Consider the following 16,054-nt stretch of genomic DNA (forward strand, 5'->3'; position numbering starts at 1 on the left):
ATTAAAGTGATTATTACGTTTTTGAATATGGATATTTTTCTTACAAAAACGCATTGATTCGCTACAGGAGGCCTTTGTTCACCCCCCGGAGCCGTGTGAGACACTTTTTTTTATGGATGGGCTCTTTTTATTTCACTTCTTTTGGACTGATGCATGCAACACCCGCTGAGTGGCATTAAACAGCTTGAAAGATCAAAGACAATTTTTAATATAACTCCAACTGGATTCGTCTGAAAGAAGAAAGTCATAACACCTAGGATGACTTGAGGGTGAGTAATTTATGGGCTAATTTTCATTTTTGGGTGAACTAACTCTTTAAGCCTGACAACATCTGACCGCAGATACTGAATAGGGCCAGTGCATTTTTCTCAGGCACTTTTTACTTAAACTGCATCTGACAGAAGTGTCAACAGCTTTCATACACGCCTTTCAAAATAAAAATATCGCATCAGAAAAATATTTAGAATTATGTTTTTTTGTTGTTGATGTTGTTTCTTTGACTGTACACTCCCGCATCCCACCAGTTGAGAAACACTGTTCTAAAGAACCATTTTTCTACTATAAACAACCTTCTGTGTAATGGAAAGGTTCCATGGATGTTAAAGGCTCTTAATGGAACCATAGATGCAAATAAAGAACCTTTATTTTTAAGAGTGTAATGTCATTTTTGTGTAACTCCATTGAATTCTTTTGAGAACCTTGGAGTAACACGTAAATACCATATGAGTACTTTTTGCAATGCTAAACATCTGCAAATTTGTATTCATCATGCAAAATTCTATAGAACATCACTATTATTTTGCTGTCCTTCCATCCCTACAGTATTTGCCTGACCTGCAGAAGTTGTGTGGTCCAAGACCTCCTTCTCCATTGGGGTATTTGATGGTGTTGTATGGATGCTGGAAAGTCTCATTCCAGAAAAGGCAAAGCCTCCCTCCTTCCAGGCTTGTTTGGTTCTGTCGACCTCTGTAGTCCTCTCCATTAGCTGTATAACACTCTGAGAGACACAAGAGAAAATATTCTTTCAATCCAAATGTTCCACAGAAATTTGACATAAACGCAACACATTTTATCCAGCAAACTGTGGGTAGCTAGTACAAACAGACAGAAATATTCAGAAATCTTCTTACATAATTTGATAGAAATCCCATTTTAATTTATTATGATTTTATAGAAACAATACATTTAGAAAATAATGTAGTTTGGCAGAAATTGTGGTTATGGTCATTTTTTTTAGTTTTACACTCAAACTGTTATAGTCAGATGTTATTGCATCTGTTAGCATGCAAGTCTGCTGTCCCAGGATGAGTCATAGCGCTGCGGGGAAGGGGTGGGGGTGAATAATTATAACGGAAGAAATCAATCAATTATGATTCAGGTTTGTGATTGCAAAATTGCATTTGTGTGGTATGACCTGTCTGCAAACTAAATACGTAAGCGTGCGACAGTCGGGTGAAATGACAATTGAGTCATTTACCCTTCTTTCAACTCCTGGCGAAAGCTAAACTGCAACAAAAAAAGTCTGGAAGGCAACCATATGGACCTTTTTCTCAACCAAAAACAACAGAGACCCAGAACTTATGCACAGTCAAAATAATCAAGAGGGTAACTATTCCATCAAAGGGTATCTGTTGGCATTTCTAAGCTCTAGACTTCAAAGCATCTCATTTGGACTGAGTTCTGGTTTGAATGAGGAAGCTGGAATGTGGCGAGAGCGTGGATTTAAACCCTGGCTTTCATATGTGAGGTACCTCAAAATCTGATAACATCTTCATTCTGATCTGCTTTCCAAGATCACCAAAGGCCAACAAAATGAAAATGTGCATCATATGAATATTAATAATAAAAAGCAACCTAGATTTTTAATTTCCATTGCTATGTGACTATGATGTTCTGGGTGGTTGCTTACTGGGTCAAGTCAAAAGAGCCCAAATTCTGGTCCCCAGATATTTTACACTCCAAGGTGGGTTTCAAAGCAATGCCACAGAAGAACCATTTTTGGTTCCCAAAAAAAAGATTTCAGTGAAGAGTTCATAAAAGCACCATTTTTTCTTTGTATGAAGAATATTTAAAAAATGTAAAGAACCTTTTTCCACTATAAAGAACCTTTGAAAAATGAAAGGTTCTATATGAAATGACAATAACCTTTGTTTTTAAGGGTTTATGGATATTTTTTCACTCATTTTACATACACATACAAATATACTTTGCAAATGAGTAAAGTATTTGGAGCACAGGGAAGATTCTGAGATAATTAGCCTCTGTTTTCCAAGGAGAGTTGCCTAGATGTACCACTGATGTGGGTCGAGCCCTTCCTTCAGGGGATGAGTAGGGCATCATGCAACAAATCAAAAAACCACACAACCTCCCTAAACAAATTTCCTGAATGCCATTAATCAAATGCAATTAACATACCTCAGGCAGGACCGCCTCAAATGAGTGCTCACAGATAATCATTTTGATTTGTGTGAGGCTTGCTCGCCTCAAAAAAGGGCAAATGCTTTCCGGTGGCTGGCTCTGAAAAAGGCACATTCGAGCAAACGGACACAGGGTGCAGTTACATATGTGGTAGGACATTTGCGCTGCTGCTCGCACAACTGAAACAGTTGTATCCAATCAGAAAATACAGCCCTAAAAGCCGCAGAACACTTGGACAGTGTCCAGGCAGCACTGTGGAAGTCATGCTCGCTGGAATCAAAAAGAAAGAAAACCAGGTCTCATTAAAACGTGAAATCACAGGCTTTGCTTTTTGGGTGTCATGTAGATTTTAATTAAAGTCATGCAGGTGGCAAGACTCAGAAACGACCCCCGCTGGGACATGAATACTGCTGGGTTTCTGGAATTACGATGACCATGATGTTTTTAGTTTTTTTGTTTTTTTAACTAAACAATCTGTATGGTCTCAATATTAACATGTGGTTTGCTCAACTTGTATGAATTGATACGTGCACAACTTGTTATTTTGGGACATATTTATTCATTTATTTGACCCAAAAAAAAAAAAATTAAAAACATATAATTAAAGTCATGCAGGTGGCAAGACTCAGAAACAACCCCCGTTGGGACATGAATGCTGTTGGGCTTCTGGAATTACGATGACCAGGTTTTTTTTTTTTTTTTTAATATGCTACCTATTTAGTCTTAATATTAATATGTGGTTTGCTCAATTTGTATGAACTATCTGAGTTAAATGGACAGGTAGTTCACTCGAACATTTACATTTTGTCATTATTTACATAATTCATGTCATTTGAAACATGTATGACTTTTTCTTTAGTGGAATATTTCATATAATAATTCATTAAAATATTTTTATATAATAAAAATAAAAATATAATAATTATATAATATTCAGTTATTTAAATACTTTACAAAAGAAAGTTACTCTGGATATTCTTTAAAAAACAACATTTCGTGATCCACAAAAACCAGAAAGTCCTACAGGTAGAATAAGTTATGGGACGATATGACAATGAGTAAATTCTGACAGAATTGTCATTTTTCGGTGAACTATTCCTTTCGTGTGCTTCTTTAAAATGGTGTTTATTACAAAAAAGGTTGCTGTTAAACTTTATAGCAACATTCATCCATACACACTTGCAGTGACATTCATAAAGGATGGCAATAAATAATGCGTGACTAGATGGTGTTGTCATTTCGTTAGGGGTCGGTCGATGCTTCTGCTGTTGCGTGAAGCTCAGGGAGTTTACGGCACATTGGAGAGTCACACATCTCCCAGAGCAATCATGATTTCCTCTTTGTAATCTTGGACAGAGTTACTGTCAGCCAAACCATGCATTACTAATGGGATGGACGTCCTTCCTACCCACTCTCTGCACAGCATACATCTCATTATTCCTATTTATGCGTTGCAATGCTCACCTGCAAAAGGCAAAAGTCACCTGAAGAGCAACATTGCTGCCTCTGTGATGAGAAATAACCCTCTGCTGCTGCATATCTCAGTTGAATTGGGCCACAAACCGGCAGACATCTTGCTGCTGTGGCTAACCTCGGCAGAAAAGGTTTCCAGACGGGATGGCTGAAATAAGAAGGGCCCGAGGAAGGGTAGCAATTATAATTAAGTTGCGGCAGTGTAGGGAAACAGCTAGTAGACTGGGAAGAACCAGATAAGAAGGTCCATCATTGAGATGAATGGGTAGTCAAAACCCAGTGTGGGTTGCCAGGCGGCTTTCAAAGAAACGCAATTTTTGGAAAAAAACACAACCATTTGCACTTGCATGTTCCTGAGGATGAGCTTTCCCCCTCTGTTAGCCGTAATAACATCACCTCCAACCGTTCCTAACTCCATCATTAAGTTTCCCCCTGTATCACCATGTGATGCCTTTGTTGTGGTTGGATCACAGGCCTTGATGGGAAACAGAGTCTCGGCCTCATGAAAGAGCGAATGGAAATAAAACTATAAAATGCAAGTACATCAACAGAAAAATAAGCTCAGATCAGGAGGAAGGGAGGAACCACTCCACAGAACCAGAAACAAGTGAGTCTTAAAAAAACGGACAGAAGTGGATTATGTGCTAAGAGTTAGTTGCCCTGTTATTATATGTGAAAGGATTCATTGCTAATTGGTTCCATGTTGAGTTTGCAGATGCTCTCATCTTTGTAAGGGACCAAGAGAGACTATGTAGCATTGTGAACAGTACAAATAAAAAAAAAAAGGGCAGTAATAAATTAGACTCAATTTGTTGTGTTTGTGACAACCGAAGGCACCAGGATTCACCAGTGACACAATTCTCAGTAAAATCCAGCAGAAGTACTGGAGGAGAATAAAAATTTAAATTCTGTCATTAAAGCAATAGTTTACCCCAAAAAATGAAAACTGTCATTTACTCATCCTCATGTCATTTCAAACTTTCTTTAATTTGTGGAACACAAAATAAAAAGTGTAGCTGAATACCCTAAATCAGTGGCTCTAAATATGAAGGCGGGGATCCACTAGGGGGCCTCATCAAACTTCTAAGGGAGCCTTCAGATGACTTCAAATCATTTACAATAATACACAAGCATTCAAATAAGCCAAAATAACTCAGGATCACATTCAAAAGTCTGATTTCTAGATCTTTTGGAATCTTTATCAGTAATAACAAACAACTGGAATAGTGATGGGGGCTTCAAACATTGTTGTGGTCAGTGGCGTGCCTTGGCCTAAATGTTCTTTTCTATACAATAAAACTGAACGCTGACTGTCTGTATGACTTTTTGGGTATTTCAAGTCTTCTGGAACCATCAGTAGCTTTGTGGGAGGAAAATACCCCAATTTAAGTCAATATTCACTGCCACAAATTCAAATTTGTCACATTATAATGTCACATGACACATAAGTACCAATGGTGACTGACATCACTGACGTCGCATCATTGACACTTTTTAAAGGCAGCTTTGTTAACTTGTTAACTTTTTTGACAATTGAAATAAAACTGAAATAACATAAAATATCAGTGTTAGAAATATTAGATGAAAAACCTGCTATGGCAACTAACTGAAATAGCATTAGTTTAAGCTAAAGTACTAAAATTTGTAAAACAAGAAATACAACTAAAACTAAAAATAAATCAATCATGTTCTTGTATTATGTTCCACGGAAGACAGAAGTAAGGCCATTCAGGTTTTGGAAAACATAAGGGTGAGTATATGATTTTAGGGTGAACTAACTTCAGTTATAAAGCTGTTTACTTGAAAAGCAAAATACATCTAATCATGACACAATCTTTCCATGGTTATTTGCATATTCCAACCCCATGTCTTGCAGGTAGGCTTAATGACTAATGCACTGGGAGGGATGTGAGATAATTCAACAGGACACTGTGCTTCCTTTGGGTCTCGTTCTGTGTCACACTGAATGGAGTGACAATGGTAAAGGCTAAAACAGTTTCCCACTCCAACTAGGTTTAGCCAGCCCTGGGCTCAGCTGAGAACGTGGCAGGCCTATGAGACAAGCAGAGAAGATGATTATGTATAAAAGTGACAGTGCCAAACCATCTGCTCATCCGCCACATCATATGAAACACTCACTGAGTCTGTCTGCCTCAGGGGATGTGCTTTCAAAACGAACAGACAACAACTGGACAAACTTCAACTACAAATAACCACTTTAGGACTGGATACAGAAGCCTCTCAACTATATAATCAAAAGCAGTTCCCATTAAGAGAACATGATTTCAAGAGATGTATGTGTCATGATGCATCGCGGCTGACATGGCCCCACCGAGGTGGCCTAATAGAGTGCTTCTTAACCGGTGGGTGGGTTTTGACCTAAAAATGGGTCACAGAACTGTTCTGACAGGACTGGAAAAAACAATTCTTAAAGGTCCCATGACATGCTGCTTTTTGGATGCTTTTATATAGGGATAAACTGCAACTAGCCATGTAATCATGCATAGTTTTGATAGAATAAATAGGCTTATTTACATCTACAGTATTCTGGCACAAATGTCACTTCGTAGAAGCTAGCCAAAATAGACGATTTTGCATGACATTGCTTCCATCCTTAAAAACTAAGAACCAAACTGCACAAGGTAAAAAAAATAAATAAAAAATAACTATCCAGGCTAGTCTATATATTTGGCATTTTTCCGATAAGTTTTCTGTTTAGCCACTTTTGATAAGTGTCAGAAGTGAGACTTTTATTTTGACATCACTGAGAGCCTGTTTGATAAGCATTTAATGCAAATTTGGTGAATCCATCTGTTAGATTTTCTTATCATATATGCATAACCTGTATAAAAACGCCACTGTCCATCCATCTTTATTTAGGGAAAATACTATAAGAGGATTACAGAATCAAAAAGTTTCTATTTTAAGTATAAATCTGTTTATTTCATTGATTTTTTTTTATCAAGTTCAAATAATTTTTTCAAGTTGATTGATTTTCAAACTATTTATTTCTAATTATTTTAGTAAAATAAACATACATTTAAATTAGTGCAGTATCATAATGTAGTTCTATATCAGCTTTATATCGGCTAACAGCCACCCTGCTCTTAAAGCATCAGCCATCAAAAAAATCCATATCAGTCGACCACTAATCTAGACTACTTTAAATAGGTTCACATGCAAGGATAAACGTGACAATGCAAGGCAAGGCAAGGCAAGTTTATTTATATAGCACATTTCATACACAATGGTAATTCAAAGTGCTCTACATAAAAGGAATTAAAATAATAATACAAAAATAATAATACAAACTTTTAAAATAAACTAAAATTGATTTAAAATGAATTAAAACAGTTAAGAATAGAAAAAGATTATACATAACGACCACAATATATTTTGTACTGTATAACTTCATAGTCCCGATTCAAGACCAGTATAGAATAACTGGTGAACTACTTTTACCTAGAGCTAATATTTTCATAACTCCGTTTAAAATAAAGTATCACCTACCCAAGTTCTTCTCATTCACAAAACCCCAAACTTCAGCAGGACATTCTGTAAAATCAAGCAGGTTCAGAATTGCAGCACCTCAGTGGTACTCTTCAACATTAACCTGGTTGAACCTTCTCTAACCTCTCCATGACTCACTTATACACTGCACTTTATTCAATCCTGTTACCTTTAATGGGAAAAGTGAGCAGTGTGTGCTGCCATGTGCTGCCTTTGAAGAGTATAAATAGAATGAGAAACACCTTAAGGCAGCCAACAATTTTAAGGCAATTTTGCTCGTTGCAAATTTCCTGGAAGGTGAGAATGAATTTAAAAAGTCTTTATTAGAGGTTGGAAAGGCATATTATGGGTTTAAAGGAAAAGTTCACCAAAAAAAATCACCCTAATGTCATTCCAAGCCTTTTTGACTTTCTTTCTTTATAAAACAAAAATATCTGAAATATTGTCCTAGCCGCTCTTTTCCAAAGCGGCCAAGTTATATGGACTTTTATTATATGTAAATTGCATTTGATTATATTTTGGCTTATTGCATAAATTGCATGAAAATAATGACTAACAGAAAAATAAAGGCATGCATGCTTGGAATCATTATGAGAGTGAGTAAATGATGACAAAATGTTAATTTCTGGATGAACTGTTCCTTTAATGTAAACCGCCTCAGCAGTTTCTCAGAGAAAAAAAAACTGAATGGATGTATATGAGTTGGCTCTGGGTGATGAATAATAAAGGTCTTGAATGAGCAGTCACAGAGGTTTAGCTGGTATGCTGGCCAACACACACAAGTGCCTGACACTGTGAAATTGTTATTTCATGCGTAGACATCCTCTCTTGCAGTGAGAATCCTCCAACGCTATATCTGGGCCCGCAGAGTCCAGCTGGATGAAAACTGTGACAGAATCCACAAGGCTTTGCTGCCATCTTTCATCTTCACATACCGTATGGGGAACAAAAGCTTCATGGGCTGTGACGTGAAAGTGGGACCACAAGAGGTTAAATAAATAAAAGTGGGAATGGCAGACTAACTTGGCACACGCCACTGACACCACCTCAAACCAACCCTGACAGGAAAGTAAACAACGGGGGAATAACACAGATGAAAGCAGAGAAAAATTCCCTTGCAAAAAATATATTGTGGCTGTACCATGGTACAGTGATGGAATCACATAATACCATGGTAATTTCATACAGTATATACCATAGTCCATTTTCATATATTGTACCATGGTATTTACTAAGTAAAATACCATGGTAATGTAAAACAGTATTTATACTGATGTCAATGTTATGTATTTGTTATAAACAATCATATTTTCCCATCAAGTTCTAAACAAAAATAGAAAATGATCAAATCAAATGAGAGTACCTTTAATTTATAAATTATTTAAATCACTCAAGTAGGCAAAAAGTATATATTACCAGATGTTTATTTATTATAAAAAAAATAATTTTGGACGGATTTTTCTTTTCTTTTTTTTTTTGTGTGCAAAATTTATTATACTGTGACTTAAACACTACCATTTAAAAGTTAGTGTACAGTAAGATTTTTATTTGTTATTTATTTATTTAGTTTGAAAGAAGTTAATTGTTTCATTCAGTAAGGTTGCAAAAATGTATCAAAAGTGACAATACAGTATATTGTCACAAATGTTATAAAGATTTCTAATATTATAGCTATTTTCGACATTGGTAATAATAAGAAATGTTTCTTGAGCACCAAATCATCATATTAGAATAATTTCTATAATTGTCTTCATGTGACATTGAAGACTGGAGTAATGGCTGCTGAAAATTCACCTTTGCTATCACAGGAATAAATAAAATATATTAAAATAGAAAATAGTTATTTTAAATTGTAATAATATTTCACAATATTACTGTTTTTATTGTATTTTTGATCACATAAATGCAGCTTTGGTGAGCATAAGAGACTTCTTTCGAAAATATCATATAAACATTTTGCCAAAGTATACCACATAATACCACAGTATTACCATGCATTAAAAATCATGGTGATAGCATGGTATTCTTCTGTTTGGTCTGAAAGCTCCAAATTGAGTTTGTTTGGGTCACATACATCTGAAATGATAAAGCACACGTCTCTGCAATACACAAAAGGTAAAAGAAAGCAAACTAAACAAACAAAGAGTCTATAAAAAGCCAGATAGTGGAATTATCTTATTGCCGTCCTTCTCTCCTCAAGTGCCCCAATTTTCCCCACAAATTGAGTTAAGCTTGTGAGGTAAATGCCGCTTTAATTTACATTTCCTTTTGTTATGGAGGGGGTCACAAAGCCAAGACTCGTAAAATTAACAGCAAAACAAAGAGATAGCGCCCACGCTAGGGTCATGTTCACTTTCCAAAACTGCTCAAGCCAGCCTTTGAAGTGCAACCCTAACTGCCAAATGAGCCTGCATATAAACACACAAAACGGGAATCTGCGACATGTGTGGGTTGTGTAAGCGTGTACTAATGTACGCTGGAGAGCTAAAATATGCCATCTAACTTGTCAGCTTTATCAAAGGTTGTAGATAGCTGCGGTCCAAACATCCTGAACTGACACCGGTTTTGAGTTCCCTTGTATCCTAGCTCAGTATCTGCACACATCAACATGAACAGGATTTTCAAAGCCATGATAATAAACACGACAGTTCGCTCTCTCTAAACGGTAAAGCGAGTGGCAGCATGTGGGTGTAATTCTTATTGTATAAAAGCATGCTTGAGTAAAACAACTCCTATGAAAACTAGCATACAGAGACCTCTGATACAGACAATGTGGCAGTAAAAACATGCACAGCATTCCTCCCTTTTCAGCATCATCTTCTGTCTCTGCCTCTTGTTCTCCCCATTCATTCATGGAAGGAGTGAAAGAAAAGAGCGGTTTTAAGCCGTAGACTGCCGTCATGTTGTAGGATTTGTCTGGGAAGACACTAGAGCTCATTGTTCCCACAGGACCTCATAATGCTTGTGTCATTTGCACCCTCTCTCTTACACCAAGACCTCTCAACGGATATCCGCCCGCAGATCCTTGATTAGTTTAAGCGCTTACCGCTATTAGCCAAGAAACCCCTTTGTCTGGAGTTCAAGGACACAATTCTGGAACTAGAAGGAAACTACTAGAATTATTCACTTGGATTCTATACTTTCTACTGCAGTGAATTTAGATTTCTTACAGTAAGCCTTAAAAGGGTCATATAATCATTAATTTATATAGCAGTTACATCGAGTGAATCAATGAATAGTTCATCCAACCAAATGAATGCGTTCTAAAAACACTGATTCATTTCTGAATGAAACAAGTGTTCATCTTTAATAGTGAATCATTGAATCATTTACTCAATCGAATCAATTAGTTTAAAACATACGGTGTCCTCTCTTCTGATAAATGCAAACCTGCAAACACTACAAAACAACACCAACAACTTTTATTCCTTTCACACACATTATCATTACAAGGGCAGATTATCAATTAATAATGATTTATTTTATTTTATACAGTTCCTTCCATAATATCGTGTTGGGACTTCAAAACACTTTGACCATAATGCATGATTTGTCAGCTTTTCAGCATTTTGACGTGTATCACTTAATTAGCTCTATATGAATGGCTTTTCAGATGCAGTAAACTTGCTCGGAAGCTCACCTGGTAAAGCACTGCAAAGTTGAGCTACGAGTCCAGTGAAGCACAGGTCATGATAAAAGAGTTCAAAGACTTGTATAAGCAAGCTAATATGGAATAGTTTCCTCAGCAAATGTGTTTTATCTCAGGTTTGCTTTTGTTAACACTATCAGGGTATGGTTTAGTTAAGGTGGTATGCTATTTTCAAATGCGATACAGCCTTACAGTTTCATCCCCACTTACTGCACATTTCATTTCTGAACTGCTGTGATACATACAACAACCATAATAAAACATCATAAAACACTGCCTGATTCATGTTCATCTGTTCTGGATAAAAGTGAACTCACTTGACATTTCACTTGTCCGAAATCTGCATGAATCAACTTAATATCATTTTGCAGAAATGTCGTCACAGGTACATTTTTCCAATGAGCCTGGGTTGATAACTAAAGTAATTCCTTAAATTTGCATTATGTTTACATAGCTTATTGACATATATTTCAAAAGATTAAAGACAATGTGATTTTTCATGATATGACGCCTTTAAGAGTGAAGCACAGACTACTTCTCCTACTCTGCCCTTCTGCACAGCATTACAACACCCAGATGGCCCTTAAAACATTTAGAGCATGATTTACAACGGGGTGAAACATTTGTTTAAGCTGTTAGCAAGAGAGAAACAACGGAGGAGATCAATAATCAGTGCTGTCAGCTATAGATTCTGCTTAAACTCTGAGATTCAATAAATGTAAAGATTATCAGCCAATGTTCTCTTGCAAAGCCTGAACAGCCAAATGTTTCTATGGAAAACTGGGTTACTAGATCATGGTTTTATGTATAATTCAAACCAGGACAGTGTTTCTGTCAAATCAGAATTGGTGAACTGAGAAATGATTATGTTATCACATCTCTTCACTGATGGGAGTGCAGTTGAATTATAGAAACCCAAGCTACCCTGGCTGACTTTCACACTGGCTTTGGGTTTGGCCAGAACAGAGCAAAGCTGGATCAAAGTTTGGATCCACTTCCTTGTAACACCTCAAAGACCTGTGTTGTATATTATTACATGTGTACACACAAACTCGCACCTGTTTCGGATCACCCTGTTTTTGCTCAGGTTTATTGGTATGGCAAGAATGTTAATTATATGTGGTTTTAGGCAGGCAGACATGTGTCGGGTGCATTGAATGGCATGTGTGCGCAACGTTAGACCCTCTGATACTGAGAAAGAGTGATTACAGGCCACACCACAGCACAGTTTCTGTTACTTTAGGCCAAACAAGCCCAATTCAAAACACAGAAATTCGGCAGAAAAGCAGTAAGCGTTTTTAAGCGTTTCCATGTCTGTGTTTTTGGTCTTCAAACTGTCTTCAAAGAACATGTACATATAATCAATGGCTAAATCAATCAAGGGTATATAAACAGACATATACTTAATTCCTTCCCAAAACTCCATACTTTTGTCCAAGAGAATTTGAGCTTGAGTCAAGTCTCATGAATTACAGGCAAAAGGCCACACCTGTCTATCTTTCTACAGCTCTTTTTTACATATAGACTTATATTCAACTTTGATATATACGACTGCACTTAATATCATATTTTAACATAGTATTTACATGCCACTCCAGGGTACTTCAAAGAATATAAAAATACTACCAAAAAATAAAATAAACAAAAAACATTATTCCCATGGTGCATAAAACCATTGCATCAAAATTACACTATGTAAAAAAACACAGTAATACCATAGCTAGTTAATGTTAGTGTATGAGTATTAGAAATGTACACAATTTTCATATTCAGATTTTTCAAACATAAAAGGATGTGTACATGATCGCAGCATCTAAGAATGAGTTTTTTGGGGCACTGTTGTTTTCAGTTAATGCAACATTTTCTATGTGTTTCTGAAAATGTTATATAATGTGAGAATAAAGGTATAGAGAAAATGTACATTATAACATTTATAAGGATGAACCTAATAAAATGTGCAAATTAATTTTTTCCTTGATAGCGCTGCCTGCAGTGAACCAAAAGCCAATGTCAAACCTATGGAGTATTTTACTTACTCCACTGAAGCTCCAATTAAACATGGAACAAGGAGGTTTGGAGGGGAAATACTTCATTTCATTTTATTCCATTTTAATTTTCTAACATGTCTGAAAATCTCTCCCAGCCATGTGTTTTCATTCAAACTAATTACACTGAATGTTGTGTGGGACCCATTCACTTTATAAAAAGGAAGATGAGTGGTTACCACACACGGCAGGTACAGACATTGCCCAAAAAAGCTCAATAATCTTACGCCTTTTCCCTCAGGAGAGAATCAGCTCATGCATGTGTGTTGCACAAACATCCACCATCTGTGACCAATGTTTCATGCAAGCTGTAAAGTAAGAGACTGCCCCTAAGAGCTGTTCTGAGAGCAATTATGAGGTTACATCTACTTAGCAGATGCTTTTATCAAAAAAGTGAAGGATTGAAACAATAAATTATAAACAAAAATGAGATTTTTGCATGTTCTAAAAAAATGTGAGAGGTACTTGCATCTGTACAACTCATCTCAAGGTTGCCAGGGTGTTGCTATGAGGTTGCTACCAGTGTTGGGGGTAACGCATTACAAGTAACGCGAGTTACGTAATCAGATTACTTTTTTCAAGTAACTAGTAAAGTAACGCATTACTTTTTTAATTTACAAGAAAATATCTGAGTTACTTTTTCAAAAAAGTAATGCCAGTTACTTTGTTTTCCCATTTATTGACTGACAAGTCTCCTGTCCCCATATTGGGAGAAATCGGAAGTGCAGAGGAGTTGTGTGCGCTGTGTGAACATGATGTTACTGTAGTTCTAGACTAAATGTGAATGTGCATTAATTCATCCCACTCACAAAAAAACAGATTTAGTATTCATCAAAATTTTTGCTAGGGTTGCTAGGGTGTTCCGGCAGATTGCTACAGAGTTACTTACAGGCTTAAGTCAAAAGAGTTCAACCCGCAAACATCTATGATATTCAAAACTCAATTGAAATTTTAAAACAAATTCCAAATCAAATAAATAATATAAACAAAAGGAATCTCTTCATATAAACAAACTAAGGCTTTCCCTGTGCTCCTTTCATTTAAATTAAGAGGCAACCACTGGATTTCAATCACGTTCCAAACAAAGATGCTGCATACACGCAGCATGAGCAGTTTTTGATTTAAATTAGATTGTATAATTTCGAAACAGAAACAAAAACAGAATGGTCTGACTTCAGCTTTGTGAAACTATACTACATAAAACATATCGCTCGAAAAAACAGCAGACGGGTTGAATGAGAACGCAGGTGACAGCAGGTCTTATGGAACAGCAGCAATAGAGAGTTTCCTTGGTTATCGCTGTAAACAAGGCAGTGCTGCGTTTATAAATACTACTTTATTCTGTATTATACAGAGGCAAGATGAAAAGAAAATACCCTCTAAACTTTTCTGAAGACAGTCAGCTCCTCTCAGAGATACATTCATATAAACCCCCAACCCCAAATGTATTGCCATTCATTAACAACTCGACGGGGTGCATTATTATATCCTATATATCCTATTATATCCTAAACACTAATTTTTCTTAAAAAGCACAATATATAAGTATGTTTTAAATTAAATTAAATTATAACAAAAAACAATAGGAATATCTCACAAGTGAACATGCACAGGTGTTAAAAATTATATATGGAAAGATAAACATCAAATAATAATTTAATTAATTAAAGTAAATCATTTATGTCATATAGATTTAGCTAATAAAAATGTTTGGGAACCCCAGCTCTAAAACACTATATAACATTATCTTTCTTTACACAACATAACTTTGGACATTCTAGCAGACAAGTCAGCATTGTTCACTTCACTTTACCATTTTTTTCTCTTCTTTCTTTTTTGTTGAATTATATTGGTATCATTATCTGTTTCCCCATATCAAGTCGCTTTCTCAACATTCTGAAGAAACACCATATGAAATGTGCCTTTCGCAATCTGAAACAAAACAAAAGCAGCCACACAAGACACACAACCATCAATATCTTGCTTTCTCCCACTGCTGACAATAAAACCTGCTCCAGTTCAGCTGCTCAAAGATACTAGGAAAAAACAAAAGAGCAGAGAAACAGATGGAATAGTGAGAGATAGAGAGAGCGAGAGAGACAGAAGGCGTGAGAAAGAAAGTCCAGGGCATCCCTGTTGTCCTTTCTGAGAACGGGATCAGTTTCATGGATCTATTGAGGACTCGGAGATCCAGTTACATGGCACTAAGAGTGACCTGCTCGAATTGGACCTGAGGAAGCATTCTGTGAGTCCGCTGTTGAATAGGCCTCATTCATCCTTGATACACAGAAAAGAGAGTATGCCAGCATTGAGATAAGATAACCAGCCATTGAACCCTGCTGATTTCAAATACAGAAAAACAGTATTAAAGTGACCAACAAGATTGAATGAGTTAAAATAAAGTAATCAAAATGGCCACAAACTCAAGAATTAAAGTGATAATTCATCCAAACATCATTCTTTCTTCTGTGGAATGCAAAAGCAGATATTCTGAGTCTTTTACTGTTTTTGTCAATATAATGAAAGTCAGTGGGGTCCAAAAAACCTCATTCCTTTGCATTATATTGAGAGAGAAAAAAAAACACTTAAATATTTAAAAATATTTTCTTTTGTGTTCAACAGAAGAAGAAAAAAACATACAGGCTTGGGTGAGTAAATGATTACAGAATCGGAGGATTTTACAGTTTTGTCTATATAATGAAAGTCAGTGGGTTCCAAACAAAAGTGGACCTCATTCCTTTGCATTATATTGAGAGAAAAAAAACATTTTAAAATATTTTCTTTCGTGTTCCACAGAATAAAGAAAACCATACAGGTTTGGGTGAACAAATCATGACAAAATTTGAACCTTTAAATCAAAAGCTTATGGGCTCTTTTCAAGTTAAATGACTGACTAAATGAAACACGGTTGAAAGTTTCCAAGATGAATAAAGTAGCTTAAACCTCATTTAATTGCAAG

At 36.1% G+C, this 16,054-nt stretch overlaps 1 protein-coding gene across 1 annotated transcript in view; it reads right to left on the reverse strand.

The window, feature by feature from the left end:
* Positions 1–16,054, reverse strand: part of kremen1 (kringle containing transmembrane protein 1) — a 57,816-nt gene that overhangs the window by 29,781 nt on the left and 11,981 nt on the right. Inside the window, exon 2 of the mRNA XM_016572828.1 lies at positions 835–997. Coding sequence (XP_016428314.1) covers positions 835–997 — 163 coding nt within the window. The remainder of the gene's footprint in view (positions 1–834; positions 998–16,054) is intronic.

The sequence above is a fragment of the Sinocyclocheilus rhinocerous genome, unplaced genomic scaffold (genome assembly GCF_001515625.1).
Source record: "Sinocyclocheilus rhinocerous isolate Xijiao unplaced genomic scaffold, SAMN03320098_v1.1 scaffold352, whole genome shotgun sequence".
Taxonomy (NCBI): Eukaryota; Metazoa; Chordata; class Actinopteri; order Cypriniformes; family Cyprinidae; genus Sinocyclocheilus; species Sinocyclocheilus rhinocerous.